General features: G+C 49.1%; 1 protein-coding gene across 2 annotated transcripts in view; it reads left to right on the top strand.

Moving 5' to 3' along the window:
* The window catches only part of NUP214 (nucleoporin 214), a 60,020-nt gene that overhangs the window by 21,115 nt on the left and 18,118 nt on the right, over positions 1-20,787 (top strand). For both annotated transcript variants that reach the window (XM_053282155.1, XM_053282156.1), the window contains exons 19-29: positions 855-1,037; positions 3,337-3,422; positions 3,849-3,929; positions 4,499-4,753; positions 6,513-6,668; positions 7,514-7,622; positions 8,490-8,565; positions 11,515-11,623; positions 12,964-13,069; positions 14,870-14,934; positions 15,665-17,383. In XM_053282155.1, the coding sequence (XP_053138130.1) occupies positions 855-1,037; positions 3,337-3,422; positions 3,849-3,929; positions 4,499-4,753; positions 6,513-6,668; positions 7,514-7,622; positions 8,490-8,565; positions 11,515-11,623; positions 12,964-13,069; positions 14,870-14,934; positions 15,665-17,383 (2,945 nt within the window). The remainder of the gene's footprint in view (positions 1-854; positions 1,038-3,336; positions 3,423-3,848; positions 3,930-4,498; positions 4,754-6,512; positions 6,669-7,513; positions 7,623-8,489; positions 8,566-11,514; positions 11,624-12,963; positions 13,070-14,869; positions 14,935-15,664; positions 17,384-20,787) is intronic.

The raw sequence follows: 20,787 nt of genomic DNA on the forward strand, positions 1-20,787 counted from the left end.
AGAAATGGGGCTGGCTGGGACCAATAAAGGTTATATTAGCCAGCGTGGTGTAGTGGTTAGAGTGCTGGACTAGGACCGGGGAGACCCGAGTTCAAATCTCCATTCAGCCATAAAACTAGCTAGGTGACTCTGGGCCAGTCACTTCTCTCTCAGCCTAACCTACTTCACAGGGTTGTTGTGAAAGAGAAACTCAAGTATGTAGTACACTGCTTTGGGCTCCTTGGAGGAAGAGCGGGATATAAATGTAACAACAACAACACTGCCTCTGAATTTTCTAGTGTTTAAGCACCACTGTTAATTTCTAGGCACTGTAGCTCCCTGGTGCCTGGGATTTGTCAAGCCCTGGACTAGACCAAAGGTCCCTCTAGTTTAGCATCCTTTTCCCTACAGCAACCAGCCAGAAGCCTCTCAGAGCTCTCATGCAGGTGTGACGGCAATAGCCCTACCCCATCCCCAGCATCTTGGACAAAGACAGCTACCGCCTACCAGCCTGTCTATGTAATCTCGTTATAAGAACACAATAATTGGCTGGCTGGGTTGAACGAAACGCTCTTTTAGTCCACTGTTCTGCGTCTGCAGTAGCTACCCCACGAGCCCTGTGAAATCACAAGCAAGGCATAACAGCCAGGGTCACACTCTGCTACTCTCTACTAGCCCATCTTACTGGCTGATAACTAGGGATTATCTATAACGGGAGGGAAAAAACCCAAGTGCATATAACTGAAGATGCAGAGACCTCTCCGTTGCTTGCTGTCCCCTTCTCCTTGGCACTCCCACCCTCGAAATCTAACTTCTGTAATTCCCCTGATTATTATTATTTTTTTAATCCCCTGGTTTGCTTTTTTTTTTAACAGACGCTTAATGGTGCCTGAGCGTGAGACTCTGTTCAACACCCTCACGAATAATCGAGAGATCATCAATCAGCAGAGGAAGCGCCTGAAAAACTTGGTGGACAGCTTGCAGCAGCTTCACCTGTACAACCGGACGTCTCAGTGGAGCCTGTCCAGTGACTCCTCTTCCCACAGCAGTGTCCAAAAGTGTGTGTTACTCAAGAATTCTGACAAGCATTAGATCTGAATAACCGATTCGTAGAGTTGGAAAGGCCTAATGTTTCAACCTTGGTGGCCTCTTAGCCCAATACCCTGCTTCAGCGTTTATTATTATTTATTTAAAATATTTATACCCCGCCCCTCCAGGATACTACTACTCGGGGTGGCTCACAACGATAAAACTGTGAGCCTGACAGATGCCTGCCCAGCCTCGGTTTGAATAGCTCCAGGGAAGAGAACCCACCACTGCATGAAGCAGGCGGTTCAATTGCCAAACTGCTCTTCTGGTTAGGGGAGTCTTTAATGTCTAGCCCAATCGGCTTCCTTGTAATTTCAACCCATTGGATCTCATCCTGCCCTTAGAAGAAGTCCACTCCTTCTCTGTGGCGGCCCTTCAGATATATCCCTGCTTATCTTCTAGGCTAAACAATACCCTGCACGTTCAGTTGTTCCTCATAAGCCTGGCTGCACAACTTCGGCCCTCCAGCGGTTATTGGACTACAACTCCCATCATCCCCATCCATAATGGTCAGTAGTGAGGGATGATGGGGGATGCAGACCAACATCTGCAGAAGATTGCAACCCTGCTCATAAGATTTGGTTTCCAGACCCCTCGCCATCTTGGTTGCCCTCCTCTGAATCCATTCTAGTTTATCAACATCCTCCTTAAAATGTGGGGCCCAGAACTGGACATTGCATTCCATGTGAGGTCTGATCAGAGCAGTACAGAGTGGAATGACTACCACTTGTGATCTGGACTCTGCCTCTGTTAATGCAGTTGAAGATAGCATTCACTTTTTTTAGCAGCTGCATCAGGCTGCTAGTTTATGTTCAACTTCTTGGTCACGAAGACAGACACCTGGGTGCCTTTCACACGTCCTGCTGCCAAGCCAGGTCTCCTCCATCCCATGTTTGCACTTTTTTTTTTTTTTAACACCCAAATGCAGGACATTACATTTGTCTCTGTTGAACGTCATCTGGTTGGTTTTGGCCCAATATTTCAGCCTGGCCAGATCTGGATCTGGACTCTGTCTCACCTTTCCCCCCACTCCTGCCTTGGCTTTGTGTCGCCTGCAGATCTGATAAGCATCCCCTCTGTTTTCTCCTCCAAATCATGTTGAACAGCACAGGGCCCAGGAAAGAGGCCTGTGGCTCTCAATCCCTCCCTTTAGGACGAGCTGCGAATCCACCAAACAGTATCATCTAGCTCACATTTTGCCAACTTGTCAACAAGGCTATTGTGGGAAACTTTGTTTCCACTTCTTTATTTTTGTTTCTCTATGTGAACCACTTTGGGAACGTTTGTTGAAAGGTGGTATATAAATATTTGCCATGCGTCAAATGGTTTACTGTCATCAAGACACACTATGTCCATAGCATTGCTGTGACCTACTGGACTGGTAACTCTGCCACCCCCCCCCCAAAAAAAACCACCCGAAAGCAAGAAAAAGTTGAAAGTAGTCTGATGTGACTGCTTAAAAATCTGTTCTAGCATCTTGCCAGGTATCTCCCCGTGAAGTTAAAGACAACATGTGCTTGTTTCTAGTCTTCTGGAGGAGACTAGAAGTTCTAGAAGTTGTCAGAAGTTCTCAAAGATTACAGTCATTGGTTCTGAGATTAATCTGCAAGTTCCTTCAGTACCTGGGGATGTACTTCATCTGACATCTGAACCTTGAGACTTAAATGACAGCTAGATGATGAGCACAAGGGACTGTAGCAGGGGGGAACTAGGAAAGTCCCGTTCCTCCAATGGACATGCAGCATCCAGTTGGTAGATCACACAGACTAGTTGACTAATCCTGCTATCAGTTGTCCCCAAGGAAATGTCCAGTAGACATTTTTTCTTGGGAGTAACTTCTTTCATTGACATACAAATGTTTACGCAGAATTGAGAGCTACTGTCATGGGTAAAAGAGTGAGCTATGAGCTGAAATCCTCCCACTCAAATCAGCCATTTCTTCTCTGCCTCAGCTCACCAGCTTTACCACAGGGATAAAAGTCCTAGTCAGTATTCCCTCTAACAGGGATTCCCAGATGTTGTTGGCTATGACTCCCATAATCCCCAGGCAAAGGCTATTGCAGTTTGGGATGCTGGGAGTTGTAGTCAACAACATCTGGAATTCCCTGTTAGAGGAAACACTGGTCCTAGTGCATGTTGCAGGGTGGTTAGATGGGTCACTGGATGCGTATGAGGTCCTCTGAGCCTTTAGGGAAAATGCTACAGATGATTATACTAATATGGATTTTTTTCCCCTCTTCTCTTTCAACTTCCCGCTGACCGACTCAGTCTTGACAGCGAGCTGGAGAGCCTGAGCAATGCCTTGACGAAAACAACTCTGGAGTCTTGCCCCAAGGCCATGCCCAAAGCAGCTGGTAATTCCGTGGGGTGGTGGTGGTTTTCTTGCACGGGGGTAATAACAGAAGGTCCCAAATGTCAAGCCAATAGATGCCCCAGCATCTGGGCCAGGTGGCTGGGAAACCCTGTGAAGGAGTTCAGGAAGGGAGGAGGAGTGACGGTCCTGCATCCGCAGAGGCCAAGTGTCCTCAGTGAGCCAGTTGGCAGCAAGCATGTTGACTTCTGTGTTCAGGGGGCAAGCTGAAGCCCTCGCCCCAGGGGGCAGGGGAATGGGGCACCAGCTACCACAAGACCAGCTCTCCTCTCAGCCATGATTGATTGATTAAGTGCCAATAAGTCGGTGTTGACTCTTAGCGACCACATCGATTCTCTCCAGGATGAATGTCTGTCCTAGATAAATAATAATAATTATTGCTTGGGTCATTTTTCTTTTTCTTTACCAGCTAAATTGTCCCCTGTGAAGCAGGCTCAACTCAGGAATTACCTGTCTAAGAGGAAGGTGCTGCCAAGGTCCACTGCTCCAGGTAACCCAGGACGTCAGATGACTTTGAAATTGGTTTCAGGGTTCAGTAGAAGTGTGTTCGCAACAAGTTCCTTGCCCTTCCCTTTAGTAGCCCTAATGAAACAGGGGACAGTCAATTGAATCTGTTGATTAATTAGATATGCCTATGAATAAAGAATGCCAAAATAAAAAAAGCATTCTTTCCTTGTTTGGGGATGGCATGCACACACAGAACAGGCACAGCTTCTGTCTCGAGGCACTCTAGGCACCTGATTCTGTGTGCACTTGAGCCCAAGTGCGCACACGCCCGTTTACCTGAGCAGGTGGGTGCCCTTGCACCCTTCTACCCAGGTAAACAGTTGGGTAAAAAAAACAAAAAACCTGACCTACTCGAGAGGGCGTTGGTGGGATTGAGGCTCAACCTGGCACTCCATACAAGTAGCCGAACCCAGGCTGGGCTGCTCGTGTGCATACCCTTGGTGCATGAAATAGGCAAGTCAGAGCCACAGAAACTCCCTAAAGCTTTCAGCTTTCCAGCCCCTGCCCGTCTCTTGCTTGACTCACCGGCTACCTGCTGCCAAATCTTTCCAGCCAGCCTCTCCCAGTCGGCCTTCTTGTCCTTGAGATACGATGAAGACCTGGACGAGGTCAGCTCTGTGTCTTCAGCTGCCCAGTCCCTGGAGAATGAGAATATTCAAGTTGCAGACCAAGAGGAGGAGGAAGAGGAGATGGCCACGATCCACGTGCCCCGCCATGCCCCTGTCGTCCGGACCCCCTCTGTTCAGCCTGGTCTGATGCCGCAACCAATACCTGTTGGCAAACCCCACATCCCAATGGGCACTTTAAGTGAGTTGAATTGAGAAAGAAGTCCCGATGTATTTGTTCTGTTTTAATGTTGGACTATCAGGCTGGTTTTCCATAACTGTCTCATGTTCAGATGAGTTCCTTAGTTTCAATATAGTTTATTTTATATTCATTCCTTATTTTGTCATGTTTATTGGATCTGCTAGATTGTGGTTTTTTTATTCCTTACTTCAGATCCTTTAGGTTTTTGTGTGTGTGTTTCTCTCTTTTCTCCATCTTATAACAACTTTGTGAAGGGCAGGTTAGGCTCTGACATTTCAAGGCAGTTCACACGACCATCAGCTGGGTAGGACAAGCATCCTACCCAGTTCCGCGAACTGTGTGCTCCCGTTTGTTTTTTAATCATGTGTGAGCTTAGATCTAGGCAGGAGGAGGGGGATGTGATTAAGCTGCGTTTTTTGTGTGTGGTGATGCTGAATTTCTTAAAGAACTCTGAAATCTGTAACCATGAAGTTCTTACTGAAAATTTGCTTGTGGCTGCAAAGAATTATTGTAAAATATTGGAAATCTCATAGACCACTACACATTTTGGAATGGTCGAGGATGGCATTTTCAGTAGCCAAAATGAATACATTAACTGGATTAACACATCTTTGGAGGAAAGACATGGAAATTGTAGTGAATTGTTACAGAGATGGGTCCTTTCTCATTCTATAGTGGGGTGATTACTGTAAGTTTTCTTAAAGGAATAATTGTTTTCTGTTTGGAAGCCTGCGGTTGTGGTGGTGGTGGTAATAGTTAAGAAAAATATGTGCCCACAAACTATAGCAGTGATCCAGAGAACCATGTAAGTTTGTTCTGTGTGCCCAAAAGCAATTTTGACCTGCGGTTCTACAGCAGGAACCTTTGTGCCATGCAGCAGACTACTTGTAAGATTAAAGAAGATTCCAAGAGCCCCTGACAGCATGATGAGAGAGGCTGATGCCTAAGGGGAAGATAGTCAGAATCTCCACTGGGCATGCATTGGACCTTGCAAGGACCTAAAATAGCTTTTTTTATTCAAGCCCATATCTAGTATATTAAAGGGAGCTTTTTTCTAGATATGCTGCTGGTTAGTGCAGGCTGGAAAATAACTAATTTTCTAGCTCATTGGAGAATACTCAATACTTGATTTGACTCTTCTCTTTCTACAAATCCTTTTAAAAAATCATTGCTGAAATGAAACCAGGGACATTTTACTGCATATCTCCCCCCTTTTAATGCCTGCCTTCTTTTTTTTCTTTTCTTTTTCTTTTCTTCTTTTCTTCTTTTCTTCTTTTCTTTTCTTCTTTTCTTCTTCTTTTCTTCTTTTCTTCTTTCTTTTCTTCTTTTCTTCTTTTCTTCTTTTCTTCTTTTCTTTCTCTTTTCTTCTTCTTTTCTTCTTTTCTTTCTCTTTTCTTCTTCTTTTCTTCTTTCTTTTCTTCTTCTTTTCTTTCTCTCTTCTTCTTTTCTTTCTCTTTTCTTCTTTTCTTTCTCTTTTCTTCTTTTCTTTCTCTTTCTTTCTTTGCTTCCTTTTCGCCAAGGGGCTCCAGATGCCTTGTATGGCTTTCCCTGCCAGGTTGGACTGAGTGAGTGGCTGGGTGACGGTGTGGCCAAGTACGGATTTGAACCTGGGCTCAAATCTGATATGATTTGATTAGAACCCAGTTCTAATCCGATATGCTATCCTTGGCGTCGTGTAAGGTTTCATTTGACAAAATCATAATACTGTACCTCCATTGTTCACAGTAATTGAATGAGGTGAAACTTTTATTCTTTTCAGTATCTACACCCAAAATCCTCCCTCAAGGGGCAGACAGCACAATGCTGGCCACGAAGACTGTGAAACATGGTGCCCCTGCTCCCTCCATCACCATCCCAGCCCCGCAGGCGGCAGCAGAAGCTGCTCTGAGGAGACAGATGGCAAACCAGAATCCAGGTAAAACGGCACTTGGCTGGCGAATGCAGGGCTCAGGTGATGGAATGCTCTTCCGTCCAGTTTCCTACCAGATAGCAAATCAGCATGTTGAGAGAACCCTAAAGCTAGAAGCCTTTTCTGACATGTTCGTGTTCTTGTCTGGAGAAGCATTCAGGAATACTACTGAGCTATGACAAATATTTATACACTGCTTTTCAGCATATGTTCTCAAAGTGGTTCACACAGAAAAATAAAGATGGCTCCCTATTCCAAAAGGACTTGGGGGTGGGGGCTGGAACGAAGGTAGACACCAATACCAACCACTGGAGGGATTGCTGTGCTGGGAATAAAGTTTTGCCGTTGAGTCAGTGTCGACTCCACCAACCACAGAGCCCTGTGGGGTTTTTTTTGGTAGAATACAGGAGGGGTTGACCATTGCCATCTCCCGCGCAGTATGAGATGATGATGCATTTCAGCATCTTCCTATATCGCTGCTGCCCGATATGGGTGTTTCCCATAGTCTGGAAAACAGACCAGCGGGGATTCGAACCGGCAACCTCTGGCTTGCTAGGCAGTTTACTTCCCAGCTGCACCATTAGGTGACCGGGAATGGATAGGGCCAATTGCTCACCGCCTGCTAAACATCAGGAAACCGCCCCTTGGAAAGGTGTGTCTTTGCTCAGTTAGCAGTGGGATAATTTTATCCAGGGTCCATTGCCCGGCTTCTAAATTTTGGGCCTGGCTCCTACATCCAAAGAAAATTTGTCAAGGACGGGGTTAAACATGTTCTAATTCCCTGTGTGCTCAGAGGAAGGCTTCCCATCACTGATGTGAGTTTGTGTTTTGTTTCTGTGTTTATGCCAAAGTGGTGAGCGCGTCCTTAACGGAGTCCACTTTGAAGAACGTCCCTCAAGTGGTGAACGTGAGAGAGCTGAAGAATAATGCCTCGCCTCCTGCCATTTCGGCGGTCCTCGGGTGGGTGAATCTTTTCCACTCAAGTGCCCTCTTCTGGTTGTCAGCTTGCAGGAAGGCGGCGATGTTGTTGCTTCTGGTAGGGCTTGTCAGGCTGGGTGGGTGGGTTGTTAAGCGATAAATGATAGCAGCCACAGACTGAGTGAGTACAAAGGTGCTCCTATCCTGTTCTGTTCTGACTTCACATGATGTCTTTGAGCCACGGGAGTGCGCAATCCTTCCCCGCTCTTCCATACATATGGAAGAGTTTCTGTATCGGATTAGGAACAAGCCAGAATCACTCGTTACTTCCAGACTGAGCAATCCTGCTTATCCTAGCCAGACTTCCAAAATAAACCAGGTTCTGGACCCCAAATCCCACTCCCAAGCTCAAAGTCACTCATAATCTTAAGGACTGAGTGGAGATTTGAACTGGTCTCTGTGCCCCACATCAGTGTTTCCCAGATTTCTGATAACTGCTCCCCCCACCCCGAGTGAATGTGGAGGCCACACTGAAAGCCCTTCCTTCTAGCGTGGCTCCTCAGCTAAGGAGGTTCCCCCTATTTATGTGTCTGTGTGTCGCTGTTCTGAGCTTGCCTCCTGACCGAAGCACTTAAGAGTAATTCTACTGGCTCGGCTCTGTAAGGGACCAAATGATCCAGTGGCCACAGCCCAGCTGATTGGGAGGAGGCGGACAGCCAGAGCGGTGAATGATGCAGCGTTGGGGGCTGCCTCTGTGAGCTTCATGGACTCTCCCCTTCATTTCCTGGGGCATCGCAATCGCTCTCGCACACCGCCCAGTGTGGGGATGGCTGCACTACACCACCCGGGTTTGTGTAAGCCAGGCCTCCTCCTGTACTCACTACTCTCCCCACCACCTCTCTCTTCCAGGTCGTCGGTTCCTCACTCCGCAGCTCAAGCCGTGCACCAGGTGTTGGCGACCGTCGCCACGAATCAAGCCGGCCAGGTATCTCCAGCCCTTTCTTGTCTCTTGAGCTTAAACGAGGTTCTGTGCAGCTTTCCATGCTGGGGAGGAAGCAAGATTCTTTCCAGATTTAGCTCAGTCTCAGTGGATTAACTGTTTTGATAAATTTAAACTGCACAATTTTTGCAGAGGAACATAGCTTAGAAGAAAACTGAATGGCTTATTAGATGGTGTCACACATGTGACAGCCGGCACTGTCTTAGGTATCATTACCATTTGGAAGAGAGCAAAGAAATATCTCCTCTAACGTGGTGCCTGCCAGGTTTGTGTAGTGGTGCATGTACACATGTGAACATAGGAAACTGCCATATACTGAGTCAGACCATTGGTCGGTCTAGCTCAGTATTGTCTTCACAGACTGGCAGCGGCTTCTCCAAGGTTGCAGGCAGGAATCTCTCTCAGCCCTATCTTGGAGATGCTGCCAGGGAGGGAACTTGGAACCTCAGATGCTCTTCCCGCAGCGGCTCCATCCCTTAAGGGGGAAGATCTTCCAGTGGCTCACACTTCTAGTCTCTTATTCATAGGCAACCAGGGCAGACCCTGCTTAGCTATGGGGACAGGTCATGCTTGCTACCACAAGACCAGCATCTCCTCCCAACATTAACGTGTGTATGTTCATGCTGTGTCTGTCTGTCTTTCTCTCACACACACACACACGAAAGTGTGTTGCCTGGCTAATAGTGGGGTGAGAGGTCAGGAAAGAGAGCGCCTCTAATCTTTCAAAAGGTTTTTAATTGATTAAGCATTACTGCCTTGGACGGGGCACTACTGCACCTTGGAGAGCAAGGTGCCCTTTGGAGCCACCTTGCAGTCTGTTTTCCAACCTTTTATCCTCTGTCTTGTTTCGTAATTGTTCTGTATTAGCCTTCCAATTTTGCATTTGGTTACTGATTTCTGTAGCAATTTTTAGAGCTCAAGAGAGCTTTATGGTCCGCCGATCCCAATCAGGTTCTCAGGGATCATGCATAAAAATAAAGGCAGTGATGGTTACATTTTTTCCTGTGAGTAGAAAATGCTTATGGGGAAGCTAGCGGAGCAAATAGGCACACCTCTCATTTAGCAGGGGGAACATGGGCATAACTGTAATTGGGCAGATGTGTTCTAAGGATACGCGCCCCCCACTGTCACTGGCAGCGAGCCACCCCTTTGCTGAATGACCTCATGTTCTGTACTCTGAGCAAGCCATATGTCTGGTTAAAAGGCTTGCCAGGTCTGTGCTGAACATGGTGGTTCTGCACAGGCAGTGTGGAATCCAAGGTGTTTTGCTATTTTATTTTATTTTTACATGTGTATATCCCCGCTCTTCTTCCAAGGAGTCCAGAGCGGTGGAGTACATACTTAAGTTTCTCCTCACAACAACCCTGTGAAGTTGCCCCCTTCCTGCTGCATGGGCCAGCTGAGAAATGAAGGGTGTGCATAGATCCTGTGTGGGAAGCATCCCTCCATTTCCAGCTCCCTCGCCAGTAGGAAGTGGAATGGCTGCTTTTCCTGGCTCAGGCGGGGATAAGTGACTCTTCATCTTGCCCGGGCCTGCTCCACTTCGGCCCTCCTGCAGATGTTGGCCCACAACTCCCATAATCCCTGGCTATTGGCCAGTGTGGCTGGGGATTCTGGGAATTGTAGTCCAAAAACAGCTGGAGGGCCTAAGTTGAGCAGGCCTGATCTTGCCCCTGGAAGAAGTGACCTCTAAGGCAGCGTTGGTGGGAAGTGTGGGGCAGTGAGCTGGGTGGAGGAAGAGAAGCGGCAAGGTGCTGCTGTCGGGGGAGGCGCTTTGTGGCGGTAGCCAAAAGGAAAGTGTGAAAGATTTGCAGTGCCAAACAGCACTGCAGAAAAACAATTGCAGGGGTGTGTGTGTGTGAGTTCATTTTTGGAACATAGGCTCCCTATGGAGAGCAACTGTTCCTATCCAACCCCAGCAAAGCATCCCTCCAGTTGCTGGTGCCTGGCTTATGTTTCTTTTTCGAATACGATCCCTTTGGGAAGCATCTTGATGACTTTTCTATGCTCAACACTATTACAACAACAACAATAGATATTTATATACCGCTTTTCAACAAAAGTTCCCAAAGCGGTGTATAAAAAATAAAGATGGCTCCCTGTCCCCAAAGGACTTGCAATCTAAAAAGAAACGTAAGACAGACAGCAGCAACAGTCATTGGAGGGATGCTGTGCTGGGAATGGATAGGGCCAGTTGCTCTCCCCCTGCTAAATATAAGAGTATCGCCACTTTTAAAAGGTGCCTCTTTGCTCAGTGAGCAAGTTCTAGCCCAGCCTTCTCCCTGGCATGCTAGATTTCTGTATTCAGAGTCTTTTTGTTCTCGGTTGCTGCCAGCCAGGGACATCTCGTTGGGTTGTCCCTCTCAGGAGCTCCAAGGCCAGACAGAATATGATTGGCTAAAAAAGAAGTCCCGCCTACCCGAGCCCGAGGGGCGTAACTCTTCCCCAGTTCTTTCTGTCCTCGGCAGCTCCAGGCAGCTTATTGTCTTCTCTCCTGCACCCTGAGAGTTTTTTGCCTCTCATCAGAGGGGGCCCTGCTCCGTGTGCCGACAATGAGGGAGGCTCGCCCTCATTGTCATGTACGCGGACAGGGCCTTCTCATTCATGGCCCCCAGACTTTGGAATGGGGTCTCCGCTCCCCAGTCTCCATCGCAGTTTTTAGAAAGCAAGTAAAATCTTGGCTTTTTAACCAGGCCTTTAAATGAGTGTTTTGTGTTTGCTGCTGCTTTGTATCTTATAGTTATATTGTAATGGTTTTTTAAACTTTTAATTAGATTTGTATTTTTATATTCCATTTTAATTGTTATTGTATCGTTTTTATGGGTTTATAGTGTGTTAAATGTTTTGTAAACGGCCTTGAGATTGTTTTAATGTACGGCGGTGTAAAAATCTAACAATAAATAAATAAAATAAATTCTTCTTCAATGTTTTTAGGCTCACCTGACAAGTTCCCTTAAGATGCAGCCTCCGCCCACGTCTGCATCCTTACCGGGTGTGTCCGCGGCACCCAGTAGTCAAACTTTGGCTGGCAAAAAGAGCTCAGGTCAGTTGAGTTGCCGTGAAAGTGTTTCTGGGTTCAGCATCTCCTGGTTTCTCAACAGGACCAAGTTTCCTGGTAACTGATGACATCTGATTGCAAGTGTCCTTGTTCCAGTCCAGCATACTTCTACCCAGGCTTAATCTACAGTGTGACGAAGGAAATTAAGGGCCTTGTGCTCCTCTCAGCCTTTATTTACAGCAGGCAAACACAAACGTGGTATTTCTCCTTGGTGTCTCTTCAAAACAATGGAGAAGGGCCAAATGTTGCACCTCCATCCCAGAACCTTAGAAAGCGGTGGCATTTTCTCCTGTTGGAGAACCAGCTAAACATGCCGTTTGCTCCCTGGATGACAAGTGTGTGTCAGCAGCAGTCTGTGTGTAGTGGCTCGTTTATGTTAAAAAAGGGGGTGAGGACTGGGTGTCCTTGAGAAAAACCTTTAGTCTTTCCTTGCACCATGAGAGAGATTTTTGTACTGTCATCTTCTTTGGGAACATTCTGCATATCCTTCATGGTCATCCTTTGCAGTGTGAAGCTCAAAGTGTCAGAACGTGTGCCTCTTTGTCTGTTTGCTCTTCAGCGGGTGATTATTCCTCAGGTCAGGGGAGTTATGCACAATCCCATTCTTGCCCTTTGGATTTGGATCCCTGGCCTTCCTCAAGGCCCCTTGGAGTTCTTGGGAGCCCAGCTGTTTTTCTGGCCCTTGTTCTTGTACCGTATCCTGACTAGAGAGGAGAGCTGGTCTGGTGGTCGCAAGCATGACTTGTCCCCTTAGCTAAGCAGGGTCCGCCCTGGTTGCATTTGAACGGGAGAGTAGAAGTGTGAGCACTGCTCCTGGGAAGGTGGGCAAGAGGCTGCCTGTATCAAGCACTGATGCACAGGCCAGTGCTGGTCTCTGTGGGAGCCGATGGAACATAGGAAGCTGCCATATACTGAGTCAGGCCCTTGGTCTATCTAGCTCAGTGTTATCTACACAGACTGGCAGCGGCTTCTCCAAGGTTGCAGGCGGGAGTCTCTCTCAGCCCTCTCTTGGAGATGCTGCCAGGGAGGGAACTCGGAACCTAGATGCTCTTCCCAGAGCGGCTCCATCCCCTAAGAAGGGGAATCTCTTCCAGTGCTCACACGTCAAGTCTCCTATTCATATGCAACCAGGGTGGACCCTGGCTTACTTCTGCCAGTCAGATTCTGAAGATCTTGACTAAGGCTCCGAGGACGAGTGCTAGTAAAAGCGATGCTGGTGTCGAAAATGCCCTTTCCTGGGATCTGCTGGGGAGGGTGTGTGTGTGTGTGTGTGTGTGTGTGTGTGTGTGTGGTGTCCCTAATTCTCACCCCTCTTGCCGTTCCAGGGCAAGGCACGATGAAGACAGCTGCAACTGTGGCCGCTTCTGCAGCAACATCCACCCCTGTCCCTGCTGCCCAGTTCAACAAACCGTTTGCATTTGCCTCCTCAGGGTCTGTATGAGCTTGAGCCCTTCATAGTTCTATTGTCTTGCGATAGGAACATCGGAAGCTGCCATATATTGAGTCAGACCATTGGTCTCTCTAGCTCTGTATTGTCTACCCAGACTGGCAGCGGCTTCTCCAAGGTGGTAGGCAGGAGTCTCTCTCAGCCCTATCTTGGAGATGCTGCCAGGGAGGGAACTTGGAACCTTCTGCTCTTCCCAGAGCGGCTCCATCCCCCTGAGGGGAATATCTCACAGTGCTCACACTTCTAGTCTCCCTTTCATATGTAACCAGGGTGGACCCTGCTTAGCTAAGGGGACAAGTCATGCTTGCTACCACCAGACCAGCTCTCCTCTCCATAGAGATGTACTATGCGCTGCCATCGATATACAGGGTGCTTTCCAGAGTGCAGAGCCAACGGAATCCTGCCCTGAGACCTTATGATCGGAAATGTGGCCCAGGAGAGACAAGAAAGGAAGGGGGTGACAATAAAGATAAGGGTGAGCGAGACAAGAATCTGCATTTGATTCCGTTGCTTGTCCCTCAGCAGAGTTTCAGCAGGGCATGAAGACCCAGGGGCTGTACCAGAAAAGACAGGCTTTGCAAAGAGGACATGCATCGTCAAAGCACTCTTGAAGGCAGTCCCGGGCATCAAAATAAAAACATCACAGTCCCAGGCATCAAAATAAAAGCATTCAAAATCAAAACTCAAACAATTCAACAACAATCATGTAAACATTAAATAAAAGTCTGAAGAGGGAGTGTAGGAGGAGAGCTGCAGACGGAAGCTGATTAGCCTTTCTCGGTGCTGGGCTGTGACCTTGGAGTGCATAGAGGGCCTCAGGGACAAGGAAACCACATTTCTAGAAAATAGAGTTTGGCAGTCACTCTGTTCCATCTTCAGCTCTAATCACAGCACACCAGCTCCTTGCAAGACCGAGTGAAAAGTCAGAAATGCAAGAGAGAGGGGGTTGTCTTTCTATTAGTAAAGCGCAATATTAAATGTAGATGGTGCACTAGATAGGTCCAGAGGCCAAATTGGGTAGTATTACCTAGTGGCTGGAGCATATTGGCACTCTCTCCCCGCCTCATCGCCCTATCTGCCATCTTCTGGTGGTAGAAGCAGTTCACTTCAATTTCAGGATCTCTCTCCAGGGCAGCTGTGAAGAAGACCATATTTCTCTTCTGCAATTATGTTCTGCTTGACATGGGGCCTGTGTGTGCCAATTAGTTCTGGCGTTCCCTCCCTTTTGGCCTTCCAGTGCCTAGCGGAGACCGTGATCTTCACTATATTTTTAGTAATGGGGCGGGGTGTGTGTGCAAACTTTGCAGAGGGGGGTGACACAAACAAGCCACCCTTCAGTTTTCCCACTTCTGTCCAGTGCTGTACTTTTCTTGGCCGTGGGGGGGGGGGGGAGAGGGACTTTAAGAGAAACCGAGGCCTGTTGAGCCCCAGTCATAAAGCTCTAGGGAAAGCCGTAGACTACACTTCCCAGTGTAGCCCAGGGTCCCCCAGAGTATTGAACAATCGTATTTAAAAACATTGAAATCAAAACAGTCCAGAGCAGTGAAAATGGAATAGCAATAACAAAAACACTCTCTGTAGGGGAGCCATTGTGCAGGCTGTGGATAGAAGATTCCTAGCACTTGCACAAACTACAATTCCCAGCCCAGAGAGGGAGTAATGGCTTTTAAACCATTTTCAAGAAGGGATATATTTGCAGTGTAAACACATGCCCTCCTCTTCCTGCTGCAACTCTTCAAAGAAAATGTTCTAGTGAGTGTATATATGTGTGTGTTTCTGTCTAGACCTGGATTTAACTTCGCTGCAGTCACCTCGTCCCCTGCCGCTTCTGACCCTGCTGCGTTACAAGGTAAGTTCACGCGGCAGGCTAAGATAACGTAGGATTTCATGACCGAAGATGCATTACTGTGCGATTCTGGTCCTGTAGAGAAGTCTTCTGTGTCTTGCATTGAGAGCACAATCCAGTTTGTGTCCATTGCAGAGAGGTAGCGAGACACTAGGAGGACTTTCCTGCCAGTGAGGGCTTTTGAACCCTTGTCTGCCTTGTGCAGTAGCAGGCTCCCCTTCACTGGGAGTTTTCAAACAGTGAGGCTGGACAGCTCTCTGCCAGGGATGCCTTAGCACAGAGATTCCCAACTGGTGGTACTCCAGATGTTGCTGGACTACAACCCCCGTCACCACCCCCAGCCTTGATCACTTGTATCTGGGGATGATGGGAATTGTAGTTCAGCAACATCTGGAGTGCCACCAGTTGGGAACCCCTGCTGTAGCAGATTCCAGGGGGGTAGACTAGAAGACCTCCAGGGGTCCCTTCCAGTTCTAAAGTATTATGAATGCACCACCTCCTCAGCAGAGATCAATTGAAAGGAGGCGATCCCAGAGCAGTAAATCAGGCAGGGGTGCAACAGGCAACCTATTCTGGGGTGTAGCTGAGTTATCCAGTGATACCTAGTATAGTTGAACACCACAGAGAGATGGTGATATTGCTCAGAGGAGATTGATAGGGATGGCCAGAGCAGTGGACCATGAGTGTTGCCTTCCCGAGTTCACTGTATGGAGCCTCTCTTGTACCTCGACAGTAACTGCCGCCTCTACAAAAGAGCCAAGCCAGCCTGATGCAATTTCCCTCGGCGGGAACATGAAATTTGGGGCTGCTCCGGAGAGCTCGTTCGCTTTTGGGTCTGTGAAGCCATCCAGCCTCTCGGGGGTGTCCGTAATGAGCAGCAGCTCTGGAGATCCTTGCCAGGCCAACAGCCAGCCAGCCCCGGTGGCAACGTCTGTTCCTTCTACAACATCTAGCAGATTGGAAGATGTGCCATTAAAACAAGGAGATCCTGCATTTCAGGGCGCCGTGGCTGGAGAAACGCTTGGGAGCTTCTCTGGACTAAGAGTCGGCCAAGCTGATGAGAACGCCAAGGTCGTCCCTGCCAAGCCGCCGTCCGCTAACGCTGCGGGCGGGCAGCCGCCCAAAGCAGCCACCGTACCTTCTGGCTTTCCTCTCGAAAGCGCTACGCAAGCCGGCAAGCCTGCAGAGGCAGCTCCCACCTCAGCGGCCGCTCCCAGTTCGGCATCCGCGGCCATCGGTGGCAGCACCATCTTTGGCAGCGTCCAGTTGGTCAGCTCGGGGGCCGCCGGCATCTTTGGCCTCGGAGCAGCTCCGTCCGGCCCCAAAGCGACTTTTGCGTTTGGAGTTCCGCAGGCCAGTGCTGTGCCGGCGCCTTCCTCTCCCGCCGGGTCCCTTCCCGCATCGGCATCGCTTTCGTTTGGCAGCCTGTTGAGTTCGGCGACAGCCGCGGCTTCGCCGCCGACGAGTAAAGAAGAGGCCGGCGTCCAGACCGCGCCAGCACCGGAAATCCCATCGCCGGCGGATGCTCTTGTGCCTGCAAGCGCACAAGCCCAGACTCCTGAACCTCCTCCCAACCCGCCTGCTTTCCCCACCCCGTTGCCAGCAGAAGCAGATGCGGTCCGCCTCGATGCTGCCTCCGCGGCCGCCACCAAAGACGCCGCTCCCGCCCCTGTGTCTAGTGACGCGAAGGCTGAGATGGCGCCCGCGGCCCCTTCCCCAGACCAGCCGGCTCCTGTGACCTCCGCTCCCGAAAAAGGGGCCTCCCAGCCTTCTGAACCAAGCGGCACGCTGCCATCCTCGTCAGACCTGACTCCGCCCGCCCAGCCTCCAGCCACCGGCGCTTCTGCCTTCACAGCGGCCCCCTCCGGTCCCTCCGTGTTGGCCCAGCCCCCCGTTTCAAGTTCTTCTTCCAGCTTGTTGTTCAGCCCGCCCGCCACCGATGCCGCGTTAGACCCCTCCACCGTCCCCGCCTTTGCTCAGCTTTCCGCGGCGGCGGCGTCTTCTCCGTTTGGCCCGTCCACGGCCGCCCCGGCGGCCACCTCTGCCGCGGCCACCTCTGCCGGTTTCAGCCCGTCGGCCTTTGGCACCACGACTGCGGCAGGGTTTGGCCAGCCGACCTTTGGCCAAGCTCCCGCTTTTGGCCAGCCCGCCAGTACGTCGAGCGGCTTTGCCTTCAACCAGGCCGCCTTTGGAGTCACGCCTGCCTTTGGCCAGCCTGCTGCCTCTGCCCCCCCGGCGTCCAGCAGCGGGGATGTCTTTGGCGCGGCCAACGCCAGCAGTTCTTTCTCTTTTGGACAGCCCTCGGCTGCCGGCGGCGGCGGGCTCTTCGGGCAAAGTACCGCGCCCGCGTTTGGACAGAGTGCTGGCTTTGGACAGGGGGGCTCCGTCTTCGGCCGCCCTGCCGCGACCATCCCGACCTCTTCGCCTGGATTCAGCTTCTGTCAAGCTTCAGGTAAGGGGGCAGGTTAAGTCCGAACGGGGAGGAGTCTTGGGCACCCTAAAGACGACCAGATTTGTTTTGTCATAAGCTTTCGAGGACAGCCCTTCGAGCATCTGCTGACGTGAGCTCTAGTCCATACAGACGTATAACTCTGTTAGTGTTAAAGGCTGTGATCCTTGCTGGTTTTTTTTCAAGCAGGGGCCACTGCATGGCTCTTCTCAGGAGAGGAGAGCTGGTCTTGTGGCAGCAAGCATGACTGGTCCCCATAGCTAAGCAGGGTCTGCCCTGGTTGCATTTGAATGGGAGACTTGATGTGTGAGCACTGCAAGATATTCCCCTCAGGGGATGAAGCCGCTCTGGGAAGAGCAGAAGATCCCAAGTTCCCTCCCTGGCAGCATCGCCAAGATAGGGCTGTGAGACATTCCTGCCTGCAACCTTGGAGAAGCCGCTGCCAGTCTGTGAAGACAATACTGAGCTAGATAGACCAAGGGTCGGCTGTCTGTGAAGACAATACTGAGCTAGATAAACCAATGGTCGGCTGTCTGTGAAGACAATACTGAGCTAGATAGACCAATGGTCGGCTGTCTGTGAAGACAATACTGAGCTAGATAGACCAATGGTCGGCTGTCTGTGAAGACAATACTGAGCTAGATAGACCAATGGTCGGCTGTCCGCAGGCCTGGCACACAGTTAGCCGGGGAGCTGTGCTTGGGCTTTTTAAGGGTCTACAGGACCCTTGGTGGGCGGCAACTGCAACAGATCAGCCTGGTTGTGAGGAGGGCTGCAGCCTTTCACTAGTCATTTTTAAAGCCTCTTAAACAGACTAAAAAGGCATCTCTGAGTGATTCGGTTTATTTAAACTTGCAGCACTTCCCAAAAAAAGTGTTTTTTCCAGTAGATAATAGTGCCTGTGATCTGTTTTTAGGAGGCCACCTCTTCATCCTCACCCTGGCCAGGGTGGGTGGGTGTGGGCCTCTTCTTGGAGGGTACCTGCTGCTCCATAGGCTGCCTAGAAAACAAGAAGGCGCCTCTTCCTTGGGGACTCTTGGTTTAGTCATAGGCAGATGGAACAGTTGAAGCCTCAGGACAGTCCTAGTCACTCAGTGAAAGAAGGACTTTCCTTTCCCCTGTCTTGAATAGCTCCCTCCACTGCCCAAAATCAGAAATGTGGTTGGCCCAGTCCAGAAACCTTTGCCTGCCATTTTTATTTGTAGTCATAGGAGAGGTGATTTATTTTATTTTATTTTATTTATTTTATTTTAACACATTTGTATACTGCCCAAAATGCAAATCTTCAAGCGGTTTACAGCAAAACCATAAAAACAACAGATGGAAAGATGAAAGCATGACGACGATTAAAATTTAAAATGTTAACACTATTAAAAACACAATTAAAACGGGATCTAATTAAAAGCCTGTGAACAAATGTCTTGACTGCCTATTTAAAAGTCGTCAGAGATGGGGAGGCTCTTATTTCAGCAGGGAGCACGTTCCAAAGCTTCAGGGCAGCAGCGGAGAAGGCCTAACACTGAGTAGCCACCAAACAAGCCAGTGGCAACTGCAGGCGGACCTCTCCAGATGCCCTTCTGGTGTCCCTGGAAGGCCACAGTTGAAGCTCCTTGGCAGTGAAGGGTTCAGTCCACCAGGAAGTTCTCCTGCACAGGAATGGGAGCAGTCGACTGCCCGGAGGCCACAGCAAGCCGGAAAGCTAATTAGGTTAATTAGGCAAGACGTAAATTTGCAGAAGAGCTCCCTATTAATTACTATGTTAAAAGAACATTTTGAACTGTGCAAGTGAGAGAAGGGAGATGAACGCTGGTGCCTTGATTACAGGAACGGGCCTCACTTTGACTGCTGCAAGGCATGCATTTTGAAATGAGCTGTGGCGTTCTTTTAATTAAAAACACTTGGTTGTCTTTTATGGGGACAGGTAATTAATGGAACTCAGGTTTTCCCTGCACAAGGGAAATGTGCATTACATAGGTCTTGTTCAGAGGCTGTAGCTATTTCAGGTGTCTTTAACTGCAGCCAGGCAATTATTTCATTAACAGTCACTCTCCGGCAATATCCACTGGAAATTTGTCTTGCACCAGCTTCCTTGAAGCTTGGAGCAGAGGCCGTCAGTCAGAGGTAGAGTGTCTTCTTTGCAGGCAGAAGGTTCCAAGTGCCCTCCCTGGCAGCATCTCCAAGATAGGGCTGGGAGAGACTCCTGCCTGCAACCCTGGAGAAGCCGCTGCCAGTCTGTGCAGACAATGCTGAGCTGGATGGACCGAGGGTCTGACTCGGTACAAGGCAGCTTCCTATATTGAAATGAATGGGAGCTGCCTAAGGACATTGCCAAGTTCTTGCACAGCTCCTGAGTATTTCAGTGGGGCTTGAGCAGGAGCACTTCCTAGTGACGTGTTTTATGTTCATTAATGAGAGGCTGCACTTTAGGTTTTTGGTCTCAAGCATCCAGATGTTCTTAACGGGCCAGCCATGTAAAAAATATCAGGCCACACTCGTTTCTCATAATACATAATCAGTCTCTACTCCACACCATTTTCTAATATTTGCAGAATCCTGACTGGCTTTGTATTATAATGAGAAATTGGTGAAACATTTTTGTACTTTTCAGTATTATAGAACGAACACACACACACGTACATATATACACATACAACACATTAAGGCTTTAACCCACTGAAAAGACAACACATTATTTTCAGAAGTTAAATGATTTTTAATACAATAAAACAAGATAGCAGGCAGCATTTTAGAAGAGGTATTTTCCCCCCTTCTAGTCTTACACGGCAGGAAAGGCCTCTCCTGAGATGGCGCATGTTTTATTATTTATATCTGGTCCTACTTCCAGGAACATAGGAAGCTGCCATATACTGAGTCAGACCATTGGTCTTATCTAGCTCAGTATTGTCTTCACAGACTGGCAGCGGCTTCTCCAAGGTTGCAGGCAGGAATCTCTCTCAGCCCTATCTTGGAGATGCTGCCAGGGAGGGAACTTGGAACCTTCTGCTCTTCCCAGAACGGTGGCTCCATCCCCTAAGGCAGGGTTTCTCAACGTGTGGGTCCCCAGATGTTGTTGGACTTCAGCTCCCATAATTCCCAGCCCCAGTGGCCTTTGGTTGGGAATTATGGGAGTTGAAGTCCAACTACATCTAGGAACCCACACGTTGAGAATCCATGCCCTAAGGGGAGTTTCTTCCACTGCTCACACTTCTAGTCTCTCCTTCATATGCAACCAGGGGGGACCCTTTGGGGATAGGGAGCATCTTCTTAATATATAATTCCGTTAAACATGCCCGTCACTAGTCCCATGTGTGGCCAGCTCTTATGAGAGTTTGCAAGCAGCTGCCGGGGGGGGTTAGTGACGGGGACGGGCGTGGCGGCGGGGGGGAACAGCGATGGCCTGCAGCAGC

The sequence above is a fragment of the Hemicordylus capensis genome, chromosome 17, assembly GCF_027244095.1.
Source record: "Hemicordylus capensis ecotype Gifberg chromosome 17, rHemCap1.1.pri, whole genome shotgun sequence".
Taxonomy (NCBI): domain Eukaryota; kingdom Metazoa; phylum Chordata; class Lepidosauria; order Squamata; family Cordylidae; genus Hemicordylus; species Hemicordylus capensis.